The sequence below is a fragment of the Berghia stephanieae genome, chromosome 6, assembly GCF_034508935.2.
Source record: "Berghia stephanieae isolate SIO BIC M18660-M18661 chromosome 6, UCSD_Bste_1.3, whole genome shotgun sequence".
NCBI classification, from domain to species: Eukaryota; Metazoa; Mollusca; class Gastropoda; order Nudibranchia; family Aeolidiidae; genus Berghia; species Berghia stephanieae.
In genome coordinates this window covers 23,961,594-23,976,593 of record NC_088365.1, presented here as the reverse complement: position 1 = coordinate 23,976,593, position 15,000 = coordinate 23,961,594, and the positions used below count along the sequence as shown (strand labels likewise).

General features: G+C 38.9%; 1 protein-coding gene and 1 long non-coding RNA gene across 3 annotated transcripts in view; one reads left to right on the top strand and one right to left on the bottom strand.

The window, feature by feature from the left end:
* Positions 1 to 13,822, bottom strand: part of LOC144974717 (uncharacterized) — a 28,735-nt gene extending 14,913 nt beyond the window's left edge. The window contains exons 1-2 of the long non-coding RNA XR_013645799.1: positions 13,752 to 13,822; positions 5,361 to 5,464 (exon numbers count right to left, since the gene is read on the bottom strand). This is a non-coding gene — a long non-coding RNA (uncharacterized LOC144974717). The remainder of the gene's footprint in view (positions 1 to 5,360; positions 5,465 to 13,751) is intronic.
* Positions 1 to 15,000, top strand: part of LOC144974715 (putative methyltransferase-like protein 24) — a 47,259-nt gene that overhangs the window by 15,247 nt on the left and 17,012 nt on the right. Inside the window, exon 2 of one of the 2 annotated variants that reach the window (XM_078917888.1) lies at positions 14,224 to 14,336. In XM_078917888.1, coding sequence (XP_078774014.1) covers positions 14,334 to 14,336 — 3 coding nt within the window. In that variant the 5' untranslated portion in view covers positions 14,224 to 14,333. Of the gene's footprint in view, positions 1 to 13,925; positions 14,022 to 14,223; positions 14,337 to 15,000 lie in introns of those variants that run through there. The other variant, XM_078917889.1, reaches the window with a different exon arrangement.

Below are 15,000 nucleotides of genomic sequence, written 5' to 3'. Positions count from 1 at the left end.
AATTTGATCAGCAAAATAAGCTCTACAACACGGCGTTATGTTTTTATAGCTATAATAAAACATTTTTATTTGAATTGGGTGATTTGAAAAAGAAATCAAAATGATAAATGTGCTGGTTGGATCGAAACGAATGTGACAATTTTCCTGTGGTTGGTAAGGAGAGGGTTAAGTGCGGCTATGTGGTCTGATGGTATGATACTCGCTTTCGAATCGAAGGTCCTGGGTTCGAGCCTCGCTCGGCGCATAGTTGAGTCTTTGGAAAAGGCTCTTTACTCACATTCTCTTACCGTACTCAGGTGTAAAATGAGTACCTGGCCGTTAACAGCGTTGTCTCTATCCTAAAATATTGTAATATCGACTAACAGGCGTCAAGTCCCGTCCTACATGTTAAATGTTGCTGTTGGCCAAGGTCTCCTTGTAAAGCGCTTTGAACACGTTTAGTGGATATTGCGCTATATAAAAGCTCAATTGAAAAAAAAAATTGTTTAAGTAAAACTCGGACTTTCGGAACAAGATTTTTAGTTTTCTATTCTGACATATTGTGTGTGTGTGTGTGGGTGTGTGCGTGTGTGTGTGTGTGTGTGTGTGTGTGTGTTCTTATCCACTACGCCATCCGGCCAACAGTGGCCAACATTTGTAACCGACAGCATTGAAGCGGTATTATCTCGGGATGAATTACTAATCGGAAATTAAATTTAAAGCCACAAACAAACACGACGCTTTGTTTAATTTCTGTACGTAAAACGAAAGAAAAAAAAAAGACAAAAAATGAAAAAAAAGGAAAAGAAAAAAAAAAAAAAAGAAATAAAAACAAAACAAGAACAGCAATATCCATTAACGTACCCAAAGCGCTTCGCAAGGGATCCCTAGCCAACAGCAGCACGTAAAATGCAGAACGAGGCATGATGCCTGATAGGTGATATTACATTTCATTTTTTTCCAACAGGGACAACGCTGTTAACGGCCTGGTAGTCATTTTACACCTGAGTACGGAGAGAGAATGTCAGTAAAGAGCCTTTTCCACGGAATCAACTCGAACCATGGACCCTCCGGTCATACCACTACACCACATAGCCACAATGATAAGAAACACCATTCCAAATAACTCATAGATCGTTGTTCTTATTATTTAATAGAAACTGACGTCACTCAGCTCTTCGATATTGTTATTAGCCAGACATTTTATTAGTTCTCAATAGGCTTCAACAGTCGTGACGTCACTTCCCTCGTAACGACGCATAGGAACTTAGTAGCTGGCTCTAAACTATCTGAAAAATGGCGGACGCCCTATGAAATACTTCTCCGACGAGGATAAAAGTGTATCCAGAGGAGAAAATCATTATAAATCTGATCATATTTTGACTTTTATACATTCTGATCATATGGCGTGTGAAAAAGTTCTAGCCAGTATGAAGAATAAAAATAACAGATTTTCTTGGCTGGGCGGACGTGACATCAGACTATTGAATCCTATTATATCATTCGTTCTATAAACGATCAAGGTTACGCATAGTTTTGTGTGTTGGTAGGTTATATCCGGCTGGCGAATGTTGTGAGTTTTTTGTTGTTGACAAAACGCATAGCATTAATTCTTAGTTCCTGTTGACAAAACACTGTTTTGAGACGATTGGTCACGAATGAATTAAAAGTGCGTGGGCAGACTGGGCAATGTAATAGCTCACTTTTTATTTATTATTTTAGAGAACATCAGATTGAGTTTTAATTTGTGTATCTCGTTAAATATTATTTATGGTGAACTGTGAGGGTTTTCTCTGTAGAATCGATCGATTAATTAATTTTCTCGGAAAATAGGAATCGGTTATTTATTGATCTTTGAAAGCAAGCGATCCGCAATGTGCTGCAATTGGAATCAATAGTCTGATGTCACGTCAGCTACGGCGGCCATCGTGGTTCTAAATAAAGAAAATCGGTACTTTTTATTCTTCATGCTGGCTAGAACTTTTCATATGTCTTGTGATCAGAATGTGTAAAAGTCAAAACATGATCAGATTTATAATGTTTTTCCCCCGGATACGCTTTTATGCTCGTCGGAAAAATATTTCATAAGGGCGTCCGCCATTGTTCCGGTAGTTGAGAGCCAGTTACTAAGTTACCATGCGGCATTACGAGGTGAAGTGACGTTACGACTGTTGAAGCATATTATTATTCTGTGATCATGGCATGTGCATCCAACAAAACCTTTTGTTTGCACATTGCTTAGCAATAGATAGTATGAAATGACGTCACTCAGGTCTTTGTTATTGCTTGTTGCCATCAGCGTTTATGAGTAAATCTCACTAAACTGCATTAACCAGACTATAAACGTTCATGAACACATAGTTTTGTGTGTTGGTCCTTTATACTTCCGAATGGCAATGTTGTGAGCTTCTTAGCCAAGCGCATACTGTCTATAGACGTCAGTTAGTTTTGTGACTGGCAAGCTGCTCATTCTTCTATGTCTTGGGATAGCATGATCTTCTAATAGAGCTTTTATATAGGGCAATATCCACTAAACGTGCTCAAATCACTTTGCACGCGGGCCCTGGTCAACAGCAACACTTATCATGTAGGACGGGACATGACACCTGTTAGGCGATATTGCAATATTTTTTCGAACAGGGACAACGCTGATAACGGCCAGGTACTCATTTTACACCTGAGTACGATGAGAGAATGAGAGTAAAGAGCCTTTTCCAAAGACTCAACTATGCGCCGAGCGATGCTCCAACCCAGGACCTTCCGATCCGAAAGCGAGTGTCGTACCACTGGACCAGATAGCCAAATGATCGTGGTCTTCCAAGACAAAATACCCCTTCATTGATTTAGCAGGAAAACCACGATCAGGTCCCCCCCCCCCCCTATAGAAAATCACATCTATGTCCAGGGAAATTAAGTTTGGTGTTTCTCTCCTGGCACAATTAATTTTTTGACTGAGTATCAACGTGAGGTGAAAATGATGAAGTTAGTAAATTCGAATGTCTCTTCGCTCTCGTACCTCGTATGGCTCTTTGACAGGCTACTACTGACTTCTACTATTACAGCAACTACTACTACTACTACTACTACTACTACTACTACTACTACTACTACTACTACTACTACTACTACTACTACTACTACTACTACTACTACTACTACTTCTACTACTACTACTACTACTACTACTACTACTACTACTACTACTACTGCTACTGCTACTACTACTACTACTACTACTACTACTACTACTACTACTACTACTACTACTACTTATTGTCACGTCTATGTAGGATGTTGGTAAGGAAGGAGATAGGTAAAGATAGGAGTCAGATAATTTTTCCCATAGACAGCACCGGGCGCCACTTTTATTCCATTTTATTTATGGTTAAAATGTTCCTGGCACTTTGACTGATAGTAATAGAATGTTTAAGTTTTAAGAAATAGGTAATAGTGGAGTGGTAGAATATTGGCACGTTGTATAGGGATAGGTAGGTTCAGAAGGTAAGTATTAATCCCCGTTAAAGTAAAGTATTTTTATATAATTAAACAGAATTGCCTCATAAAATAACACGATAACACATAATTAGTATTAGCCAAATGATAATAATGTGGTGTTTAATTTATTAAAAAGATTCTACGAGTATTGATCTTCATCCCGTATCACACTACTATTCATTTTTCTTATTAATTATCTTAGCTATTAGCGCCTGGTTGCGTGAGGAGGTTTCTGTTATATCTGGCAACAGCCGTTCATGTCCGCAGTCTGTAATTTGTTGTGTACTAGCCGTACGGCTTGGTCCTTCACAGGATGTGGTCTGTCAGTACACTGATTCATACTGGGTCATCAAACAGGGTTCATCAATACAGGTTCATGCTGGATGATCAAAGGCTGACGGTTACGGTCATAACTGATCTGTGAAAGGATGATTAAAGGCTTCCTGCTTCCTGCATACCGATCGGTGGAAGATACCGGTGCAAATCTCTGACTAGGCTGCAACATTTTAATATTCAATGAATAGTGGGGTCGTGAGGGATTCGAACCAATACCCTTAAATCACCACTATAATTAATGAAATCAATGGGGCGCATTGAGTTAGTGGGATGGGGAAGGATATGTATTAATGAGAACATAATAATAAATGCATATAAATACTAATAGAACTCTCGAGTAGTCGCGATAGCACATTGATAATTCATTCCTTTTTTTTTGAAGGGGAAGGATATACACAATTATATCAAAATACATGTATAAGTATATATATATATATATATATATATATATATATATATATATATATATATATATATATATATTTATATATATGTAAATAAAGATAGCGAATGAACATCTTTATAGGAAACACGAGTATCAATTAAGAATTATGGATTCCTGTTAATTTTTAGTTGTGTCTACTTACTGCCAGGTGAAAACACAATATTAATTATCACTCCTACACACTAGTATAATTCAATTAATTAATAGTGACACAATGTAAATTTTTCACTGACCCTTGTGCGCACAGTTTTCTCGCTATGTGGGATTTTTCGAGTTGACTATAGAGGAGTGAGCTCTAAGTAGATGAAATGGAGAGAGACCGTCATCTCCCCTAAATTAGACATATATAGGTTTTCGACGGGAGTTGGAGAATCTCAAAGAGCCAATAATATTACAGGATTTTGGTAGTCCTGGTATATTTATTGGTCGTTGTCCGTAGTCCAATCGGGGTCTGGGTGTCGTAACTGAAGCGTCCGTGAATGTCTAATTCGGTTTCCGCTAAGAGTGACATCTTCCATATGTTAACATATAAGTGCGAAGTGGGGTTTAAATGCAGGTGAAAAACCAGATGGCTCTCTTTTTATTGTTCCAGGGCTAGAACGATTAACACATTGTTACGCTTGGTAGCCGTTGCATTGCCACGACAATGGTTTGTGTTGAGTTGTGTGTAGTGATGTATTTACAATCGTGGGAAGTTGAGGCGATTGCAATATGTCATGACAGTACTACTACTACTACTACTACTACTACTACTTCTACTACTACTACCATTACTATTACTACTACTACTGCTACTACTACTGCTACTACAACTACTATTACAGCTACTACTGCTACTACTACTACTGCTACTACTACTACTATTACTACTACTACTACTACTACTACTACTACTCCTACTACTCCTACTACTACTACTACAACTACTACTACTACTACTACTACTACTACTACTACTACTACTACTTACTACTATACTACTACTACTACTACTACTACTACTACTACTACTACTACTACTACTACTACTACTACTACTACTACTACTACTACTACTACTACTACTACTACTACTACCTCCCTCAATTCAGGTGTGAATGAATACCTGGCTACAGGCTGTGACGGCTGTTGTAAGAATTTTAGTAGACAAAGGTCATCGAATAGGCGACTGATACTGTATGAAAAGGACATTCGCTTCCATACAGCCAACTGGAAGGATAAAAGAAGCATTGTAAAGCGCATTGAGCATGGTTTTCTGTAGAAATGCGTCATTTAAAAGGTCATATTATTGATTAACTATACTGGCAGGATTTCTGTCACAATAATGTTACTGCTCTCATTGATGTAAACGGTTAGGTTTGCCGTGACCAATGTATAAATTGTAAGGAAAAAGATATGATGGTTGTAAAGATTATCAACATAACCGTTTAATCATTTTAAGAAAAAGTGTTAAAGATGCTTACAAAATGAATGAGTCTTGCAAGTGTCAACATAAACGTAAGATGATAAGGATTTGGTAGTTCAGATGCTGATCTTTTTAACATAAAAGTAAATTTGTAACACGGAGACAGCCTTTTTTAACGTAACTCAGTATGTCAACATATTTTTGTAGGATCTATAAATAGTTGTTGGTCAACCATTGCGGTAGACTTATTGTATTAAACTCACATGACCAAATGACATTTGAGTTAAAAGGGATGGTCACATAAGTAACAATGTTGATTTCATTGTATCCAACAACAAGAACAAACCCCCCTCCCAAAAAACAAAAAAAAACCAAAAAAAAAAAACCAAAAAAAAAAACAAAACAAACAACAACAACATCAAAAAATACAACAACAACAACAACAACAACAACAACACAAGATCGATAGCAAGAATCCCTTGTCTTGTTTCTTTTCCAGTTATGAACACGGATCTAGATACATAAAGGAACATATTAATGTCAGTGCATGACATAATCAGTCGAAAGGTGAACATTTTCAATTTTCAATTTTGCATTTTCTGAAAGAACATGCCCCCAGAGCATTTTAATCTTTATTTCAAGTAAATTGGGTACTTGTTCATGAAGTTATGGTCAGATTATGGAAAAGGTATCCAGAAACTTTTCTCATATTTCATAATTTTTCAATTTGACTAGCTGTAAAAATATTAAGAAGTGAAATTAAGCTTTGATATTTCCCGAAGATGTCCAAAAAAAGTGTTGATATAATCATATATGACAAGAACTAATTTTTGATCAAAATTGAACTTCTTATACCTCGAACGAAACTTGGCAATATCTCAGTTCAAACCTTTTCACCATCCGACTCATGATGTCATTCACCGCTTATTAGGAAATGGCTAGAGTCAATATTATGACAATGCTAGAAAGATATTTGTTTGTTTCTCCTTTTGTTGAATTCCAACTACAAAGGGGGGGGGGGGGTTGGGGAAATCTGGTTTTTTACTTTTCTTATTTTTTTTTTGTATTTGTTGTTTTCGTGTTGTTTTGTTTTTTTTGGTAAATCATGATTTACACGTACACGTTCTAGATGGTAACTGATACCCATAAAATGACAATTTTGAAAAAAATCAATATCCGTCCATTGCAATGAAATATGTGTACTCTCAAGAAGAAACACTCACTGGCATGAGCAGGAAGCTGACATGAATGAAGGAAAAAATCAAAGCATTTCAACCATAACATGTTATAGGCATTAATAATTAATTATTTTCAATAATGCATCAAAATTTATTTCACCTGCCCCAGTCTGATTTTAACTCTGATAGAGTTGTCGATTCCGTACGTATAAAAGAAGAATTGAATGTGTGTGTATATGTGTATGTGTGTATGTGTGTGTATGTATGTATGTGTGTGTGTGTTGTTTTCCAGAAGTCACAAGCAACGTGTTAACCCTTCGAAGCTTAGAGACAGAATGAACAGGTTACTAACTTGGTCTTGTGATCTTTACCAGTGTTTGTCTCCAAGACAAGTCTCAACCAATCTGTTTTGAGAGGAAGAGGAATGAAGGAAGGAAGATAGAGAGAAGAGAAGGGAGAGTGAGGGACAGATTGATAGATAAAACAATCCGTGGAGGGGAGGAAGAGGAGAAAGATCAGCCCATCGGTGATACGTTCCCGGAGAGTGAATCATGTTCACCAGACGATAGGACAAAAAGTGAATGGTGTTCACTGCAGACATAAGGAGTGAGATTCATGACAACTGTGTAGAATGGAAATCCTGAGGGTGGAAAATATACATCTGAACATCATTTCTGTACAGATGCTGTTCACTTGGCTAAGAAGTTCACAACATTGACATCCTGAAATGTAACAGAGCAACACACAAAACTGTTTTACCATGAACGTTTATAATCTGGATAATACAGTTTAGTGAGAATAACTCATAAACATGGATGGAAGAAAAACAGACCTGAGTGACGTCAGCTTCGTTCTATCTATAGAAGCCACCACCTGTCTCGTTGACATGGCAATATATAGATTTTCAAAACCAGAAAAATTTAGTCATAATCGAGACTTCAACAGCCATAGCAACAGCTGGAGCTATAGATAGTATGCGCTTGGCTAAGAAGCTCATAACATTGCCATCCGGAAGTATAACGGACCAACAAACAAAACTATGTGTAACCATGAACTTTTATAGTCTGGTTAATACAGCTTCGTGAGAATTACTCACAAACGCGGATGGCAAAATATAATAACAAAGGCTTGAGTGACGTCATCTTCGTTCTATCTATAGTAAATACTATAGCAATTGTGACACAGTAGAAGATTGATGCCCTCAAGTAGAATTTTACTTTATTGCATGATGCTAAAAATAAACTATCATTCTATAGTTCAAGATGGAAAAGAGGGTTTGTAAGCTCTAAGCACCTCCACAACATTGAAAAAAAAACTGTTGGTGATCCAATACCACGATCAAAACATAGACCAATTGACATTATTGTAAGGCTTGTAATAGAACCACGAATTCAGTGTCCAGGGGGGTGGGGGGTGGTGGTGGTGGTGGTAGTGGATAGCTCATACAGTAGAATCGCGATCTCCCCGGCAAGGCGGAGTTGTATCAGTAAGGTCGCGAGTTCGAGCAACCATTCTCTGTTGTCTTCTGGCACTTCCCTGCTCACTTCCTTACTTGTGATTATCAACATAAGTGCCTGCTTCACTCACTTTTCTGAATCAAGAGATGATTTGTAACACTAACATGACTCACAAGGGCAAGAAAACTTGGGCAACCATCGAGAACCTACATACTGAACTAAAGGCCCAGACAAGAGCAGCAGCAACGAAGTGGCAAACCAACTGATTCAGAATGGAAAGCCAAAACACAAAATACGAGGACAGATGAAAGAAACAAGACGAGAATTAGCCAAAATTGCTGAATAATACTGGAAATAATCACTTTCCCAGTCTATCTTGGTGTTACACTGGATCGTACCGTCAGCTGGGGTAACTTTGCCTTAAGGGGTAACTTTGACTCTGTGAATAATGAACATTTTGAGTCATCTCAGATGTATTGTAGTTATTATCCTGGTTAAATGACTAAAATTTTTATCAAAGAATCTAATTACCACATAACTAAATATACCCTAATTCGTCCAAAATTTAAATGCAAAGTTCCCCCAGTTGACGGTAACCTATCTTTCGCCCAACATACAAAAAAGGTGAAAGCTTAAGTAGCCTCAAAGAACAACATGCTGATTAGTCTTTAGAACCTATTTGATTTACATTACATGGTGTCAGAAGTGTTGGAAAAATGGCCAGTTTCAACTTTGAGCACCTCGTACTAGACTGGAGTGCACCTGATCTTTACACAGAATTCACTAGATTTAGGGACCACACAGAGTTTGTGTTCGCTGGGCCATTGTCCACTCTTAGGTTTAAACAAAAAGCTGGTTGGCTTGGAACGCGGATAGGTTCTCAAGAGCCGGGAAGGGTATAGGACATTGCCTTGGAAGGAAGGAGATAAAGATGATCCTTTAAAAGTATTGGCACAATTTGAGGCGTGCGTAAGACCAATAAAGAACAAAATGATAGCTTGGTACAGCTTTCGGAAAAGAAAACAGCGGCTCGGAGAGAGTTTTGAAATCTTATGGAAAAAAGCAGGTTGATAATAATGGATTACAATTACACTGACCCTGATGACATACTTGTGGATTGCATCATTGGTGGGGAGGTAGACAGCAACGTACAGGAAGGATTGCTAGATAGAGGGGAAGAACTCTCACTAGCCAAAGCAATTAGCATTTGTCAGCAGTATGAGACTTAAAAAAACAAGTACGGATTGTACGCGGCCAGAACGAAGATTTGACTTTATCTTCATGTTCTCCTCGCTAGATTTACGAGCTCAAAGCAAAGCCATTCAAGCAGCCACAGAAGCCTTGATCTAAAACTAACAAAATTATTGAAGAAAGCGAATCTTCATATTCCAGTGAGTGCAGGCACTGAGGCTCCGACCATATTCGTACGAAGGGGAGATGCCCTGCAATTGGCACTACATGCTCCTATTGTAATAAAGAAAATCACTGAACTCGAGTCTGCATGAAGAGAATTCGAGACCATCAAGCTTCTAGAAACAGAAGAGGAGGACGAATGCATTTTAAATGATGAAGTTTTAGCAATCTACACTAACACTACAAACAAGCAAAAGAGTACTGATAAGTGGAGCCAGAATTTAAAAGTCTGCAATCAGGAACTAGAGTTCAAAATAGACACTGGAGCAAAGTGTAAAACAGTTTCAGACTCGTTTCAAGAAATTTCACACCAAGCTGAACTCACAGATTCAAAACGAGTTCTTAGAACATATTCCAACCAACACATTAGTCCTGTAGGTTCCACTGTCTTGAAAGTCACTCAAAATGATATTGATACCCAAGAGAGATTTGAAGTTGTGAATATGAAACAAGAAAATGTGATCTCTGGCGGGGCTGCTGAGAAACGGGGACTCTTGGTGCGCCTTTCCTCTTTAGATTCTGATCTGTTGATAACATAGTTCCCCAAGATAGTTGAAACAAATGGCCCTTTGCCAGGGGAATACCAAATAAAACTGTAACCTGATTCAAAAGGCGTTATTCACGTTCCATGGAGATAACCAGTAGCCCTAAAAGACAAGGTAATCTCAAAATTGAAAGAGATTGAACTTCAAAACCATATTGTACAAAGTAGAGGATCCTACTGAGTGGGTCAATAGTATGACTGTCACTTTACGAGGAGACAAAGTTCGACTGTCCTTGGATCTATCGGATCTGAACAAAGCCATTCAAGGGGAACAATATCCCACGAAGACGATAGATTGCAGCAGAAATTCTTGGTGCTACTGTTTTTTTTTCTACGCTGGATGCCAAACTGGGTTCATGCAAATTAAGCTGGATGACGCTTCATCCTACCTCACAACCTTCAACACACCCATAGGCAGATATCGCTGGCTGCGTCTCCCATTTGGAGTCAGCGCTGCCTCTAAAGTCTACCAAAGGATTATGGACGATATGCTGGAAGGCATATATGGTGTGTATGCAGTGATAGATAATATTCTCATCACTAGTAAGACTGCACAGGATCATGACACATGACTCCGCCAGGCCATGGAGAGAGCTAAAAAATTCACTCGAGACACCTTACCTTGAAAAAAAAACAAGCTGCGGCGGTCTCAAGTGCCTTGTGTGGGTCATCTCATTTCAAATGAAAGACTAAGGCTAGACACAGCCAAAGTTGAAGCTCTGATTAAGATGCCTGCACCGTCAAGCAAAGCGGAAATCAAGGGGTTCCTTGGGTTCGTGAACTACTTGGGTAATTTTTTTCCTGACTTAAGCACTCACAGTGCCCCATTACGAGATTGTGTCAGATTCATCTGGCTAAAACCCCAAGAAAATGCTTACAAAAAACTAAAAGAAATGTGTGCTAATTGCCCAGTATTAGCACTATATGATGCCAACAAAGACACACACACATCCAATGCAATGCATCTAGCACAGGGCTTGATGCCGTCCCATTGCTAACACTTCAAGAGCATTATCCGACACAGAAAAAATATGTCCAGATAAAGAAAGCAATGTTATTTATAACATTTTCCTGCAAGAAATTCCACTGTTATGTATTTGGGAAGCACACAACTGTCTCAAATGACCACAAGCCACTGTAAATGATTTTTCAGAAACCTCTTCACCTTAGTCCCTATGAGATTACAGAGGATTATGTTAGCTCTGCAGTGGTATGATCTCACTGTTACATACAGCAAAGGATCAACAATGCAACTATTAGACACCCTGCCCCGTGCATGCTTTCTCAATCAAGAGGAGGATCACGCAGATATCAACAGCATTGACATCAGACGATTAGTTTTGACAACCGATAACAAATACCAAGCGATACAACAGGCCACAGAAGCTGAACTAGCAGACCTGCCCACCACCATCCTCAAGGGATGGCCTCCCATTCGTTCGGAAGTACCTCATCAGATCCAACCATACTAGGATTCCAGGGCTGAACTCACGGTATTATTCTCAAGGACAATCGAATCACCTTGCCTCTTAGCCTCATACGCCTCATGATAAAACAAATCCACAAGTCTCACCTAAGAGTGGTAAAGAGCAAACAGAGAGCCAGGGAGGTCTTGTTCAGGCCTGGAATGAGTGCGGACATCTGACCAGCTACCGAGAACTACATTAAATGTGCCTCTTTCCAAAACCAGCAGATTAAGCTACCTCTTAAGGCAACTCCTCAGACAGAACTGCCCGTTCAGGATGTAGCTTGCGACAATTTTGAGTTCACAGGAGAACAGTTTCTTATCACAGTTGGCTATTATTCCCACTTTATCCTAGTCAACAAGCTAACCAACATGTGTGCCTAAACAGTAGTGAACACTTTGCTACAAACTAAAGGCATTCGTGGCATTCCAGAAATTATAAGAACGGAATGTGGTGCTCACTTCCTATTACAGAATTTCAAAAAAGTCAGCAATAACCTTGAAATATTACACACGTCTTCTCTCCGCAGCATCAACAAGACAAGGGCCTTGCTGAACGAGGCGTTCAAACTATTAAGCGTATTTGGAACAGGGGAGCAAACAAAAACCTCGCCATGATGGATTAGAACAGTACTCCTCTAGAAGGACTTGGCCTGTCACCAGCGCAACTGCCTCTTGGCCGACGTCACAGAAATAAATTACCCACCACAAGCAAATCGCTGCAGCCGGGCACAATCAATCAGAATCTTTCCGAGCTCACTTATCAAAGGAGAAGGTAAAACAGAAATTCTATCACGACTGAACTGCAAAGTCCTTCCCTGTCCTTTCACCAGGAGAGGAGGTAAGAGTGAAGCCTCAGCCAGGCACCAAGGACAAGTGGCTTATCTCAGAGGTAAAGAAAAATCAGGAAAGATCCAATATCCTGCAGAATATACTGGCAAAACACACAGGAGAAATAGACAAAATATCCGCCTCTCTATTGCTGAGGCAAACGTGCAACAGATCCTGAACCTGATCCTACCGAAGACGCATATCATCAGGAGCTCTCAGAGGCGACTGCACTAGAAGCAAGGTATGGACCAGCAGCTCCTTTGGGAACGGAAGGCTCCTGAGCTCAAGGGCCGCAATGTAGGACCACTCGCTCAGGGAGAATCATTCGCGCCCCTGAGCGCATGGAACTTTAAACTGTGATATTATCACAGCTGTATATAGAGTAGATGGTTCTAGGGTGGGGGGGAGGGGTATGTAATGTAAATTATTTACCTCGCGAATAAACACAAATACGAAGAACTGGATGAGCTCCCCTCTCCCGCCACTTCACACAGGACTGGCACTTCTCCCCTAATCTTCGTGCAAGACCGACGACCATTGCAATACAAATCAGGTTAGTCTTTAGAATCTATTTGATTTACATTACAATTATTATTAATATCATGGGAGGCCCCCCGAAAGCTCCTACATCCCCAGCAATAAAAGAGGGATTGTTTTGATGGGGTAAATTAAAAAAATTGGGGCTGGTTTTTGTGGGGGAAACGAAAGGAAGTATGGGAAAAATGGAAGTATCGTTATGGTTTATCTTCCATTTTTCACTCCATCTCTGGTCTTCTTTCAATCTCTTGTGTCACGCCGCACTTCAAATCTGAAAGAGAATGTGTATTAGTGGAGTCTGAAAGAGTTGCATTGTCATTAGTTGCTGTAAGAGAAGACATAATATGATTAGTAACATAATATATACATACATATATACATATGAACAATCACTATTGAAAGTGAACTTGAAACTTAAAGGTCTTCAGTTGTATATAAGCAACGTTCTTGCGTAAATTATTCTTTAAAGTTTTGAAATATCCATTAAACTGGTATGAATGGTCTGGATATAGTTGAAAAACATTGTCGATGCGTACAAATAATTGTTCGTCATAGAAGAAAATATTTAAATCTGAAAAAAAATATTTGCGTCGTAATTATCAGCATATCTTATAGCCCGTCTAATGATAATTCTCAAATGATGTAGACTTATTTCGATTGATTTACCTTTAACTACTCCCAAAGGGGAATGCATCTTTGAAGTACATTTTAAAAAGTTGGAAAAGTTCCAAATTTTTAAATAGTTGGTTGTCATTAGTTAAATGACGTCATAGATGGTATCGGATACCATCAATTTTCTTGTTTATATTTCCTGTGTCTTACTTCCTGTAAATCCTAACCGTTGCCACGAAAATACTTCAAACCACAATGGCGGCGGTGGATGATCAAATCAATGGTCGTATTAGAAAATTTAAAACTTTTGACTGATCTATAAAGGTTTGTTCTATAGACTTTAAAATGCTATAGACTTTATAAATTGAATAAATAAACACATGACAAAATATCAACGGTTAAAATACAAATCTTAAAGAAAACTGGGGATGTGGGAGCTTTCGGAAGGCCTCCCAATATCATTATTATTTCAATTATACATTGATTTTATTGTTGTTAAACATAACATGATTCCACTGTGTTTCAGCCCTGTCCCCCCACCAAGTCGTGTGGTCATGTCCAGCATCAACTCATCCCCCCCTGCGTTATATCGTGTTCGTCTTGGTCGTAATTGTTATCTGTTTGTCTGTCTACAAAATGGTAAGCGACCAGAATAGATTTAAGAGTGTGTCAAAAGTTGGTTTTCCGGGAGGCCTTCCGAAAGCTCCTACATCCCCAGTATGATTGTTCTAGTAGGGGGTTTGGGAGGGGGAGACTTAAAAAAAAAGTCCCCCCCCCCATATCCCCTACCAGAACATTATAAAAAACAAGAATACTGGGGATGTAGGAGCTTTCGGAAGGCCTCCCGGCTTTCCTAACAAACGACACAAAATTTTATAAATAAATAAAAAAGTTAAATAAATAGGAGATCATTTCAGCTCTTTGCTGTTGCTTTTAGCCGCCAGTTTTTTGAGTAGTTCTCACTTAGTTGTATCAATCAGGCTATAAACGTCTAAGTTTTAAGATAGTTTTGTGTGTCGGTACGTTGAATCCGACCGGTGGATGTTGGAAGTATTTGAATTAGGCGCATAGCATCTTTACGTTCACAAGCAGGGCCTTCTAAAAATAGTATCGGGCCTGTCCAACCGAATTGCGCGAGTTCTCTGCTGGGCTTAAAATTTAAAACTCCGCGATATTAATTTGATTGTCAACAAAGTTTGTGTGTACACATTACACACCACGGTTACGCTGGATTACCTGTTGATACAATGAATTTATCGCGTCGTTTGTTATTATTTCTGTTCATGGATACATATTCATTGTG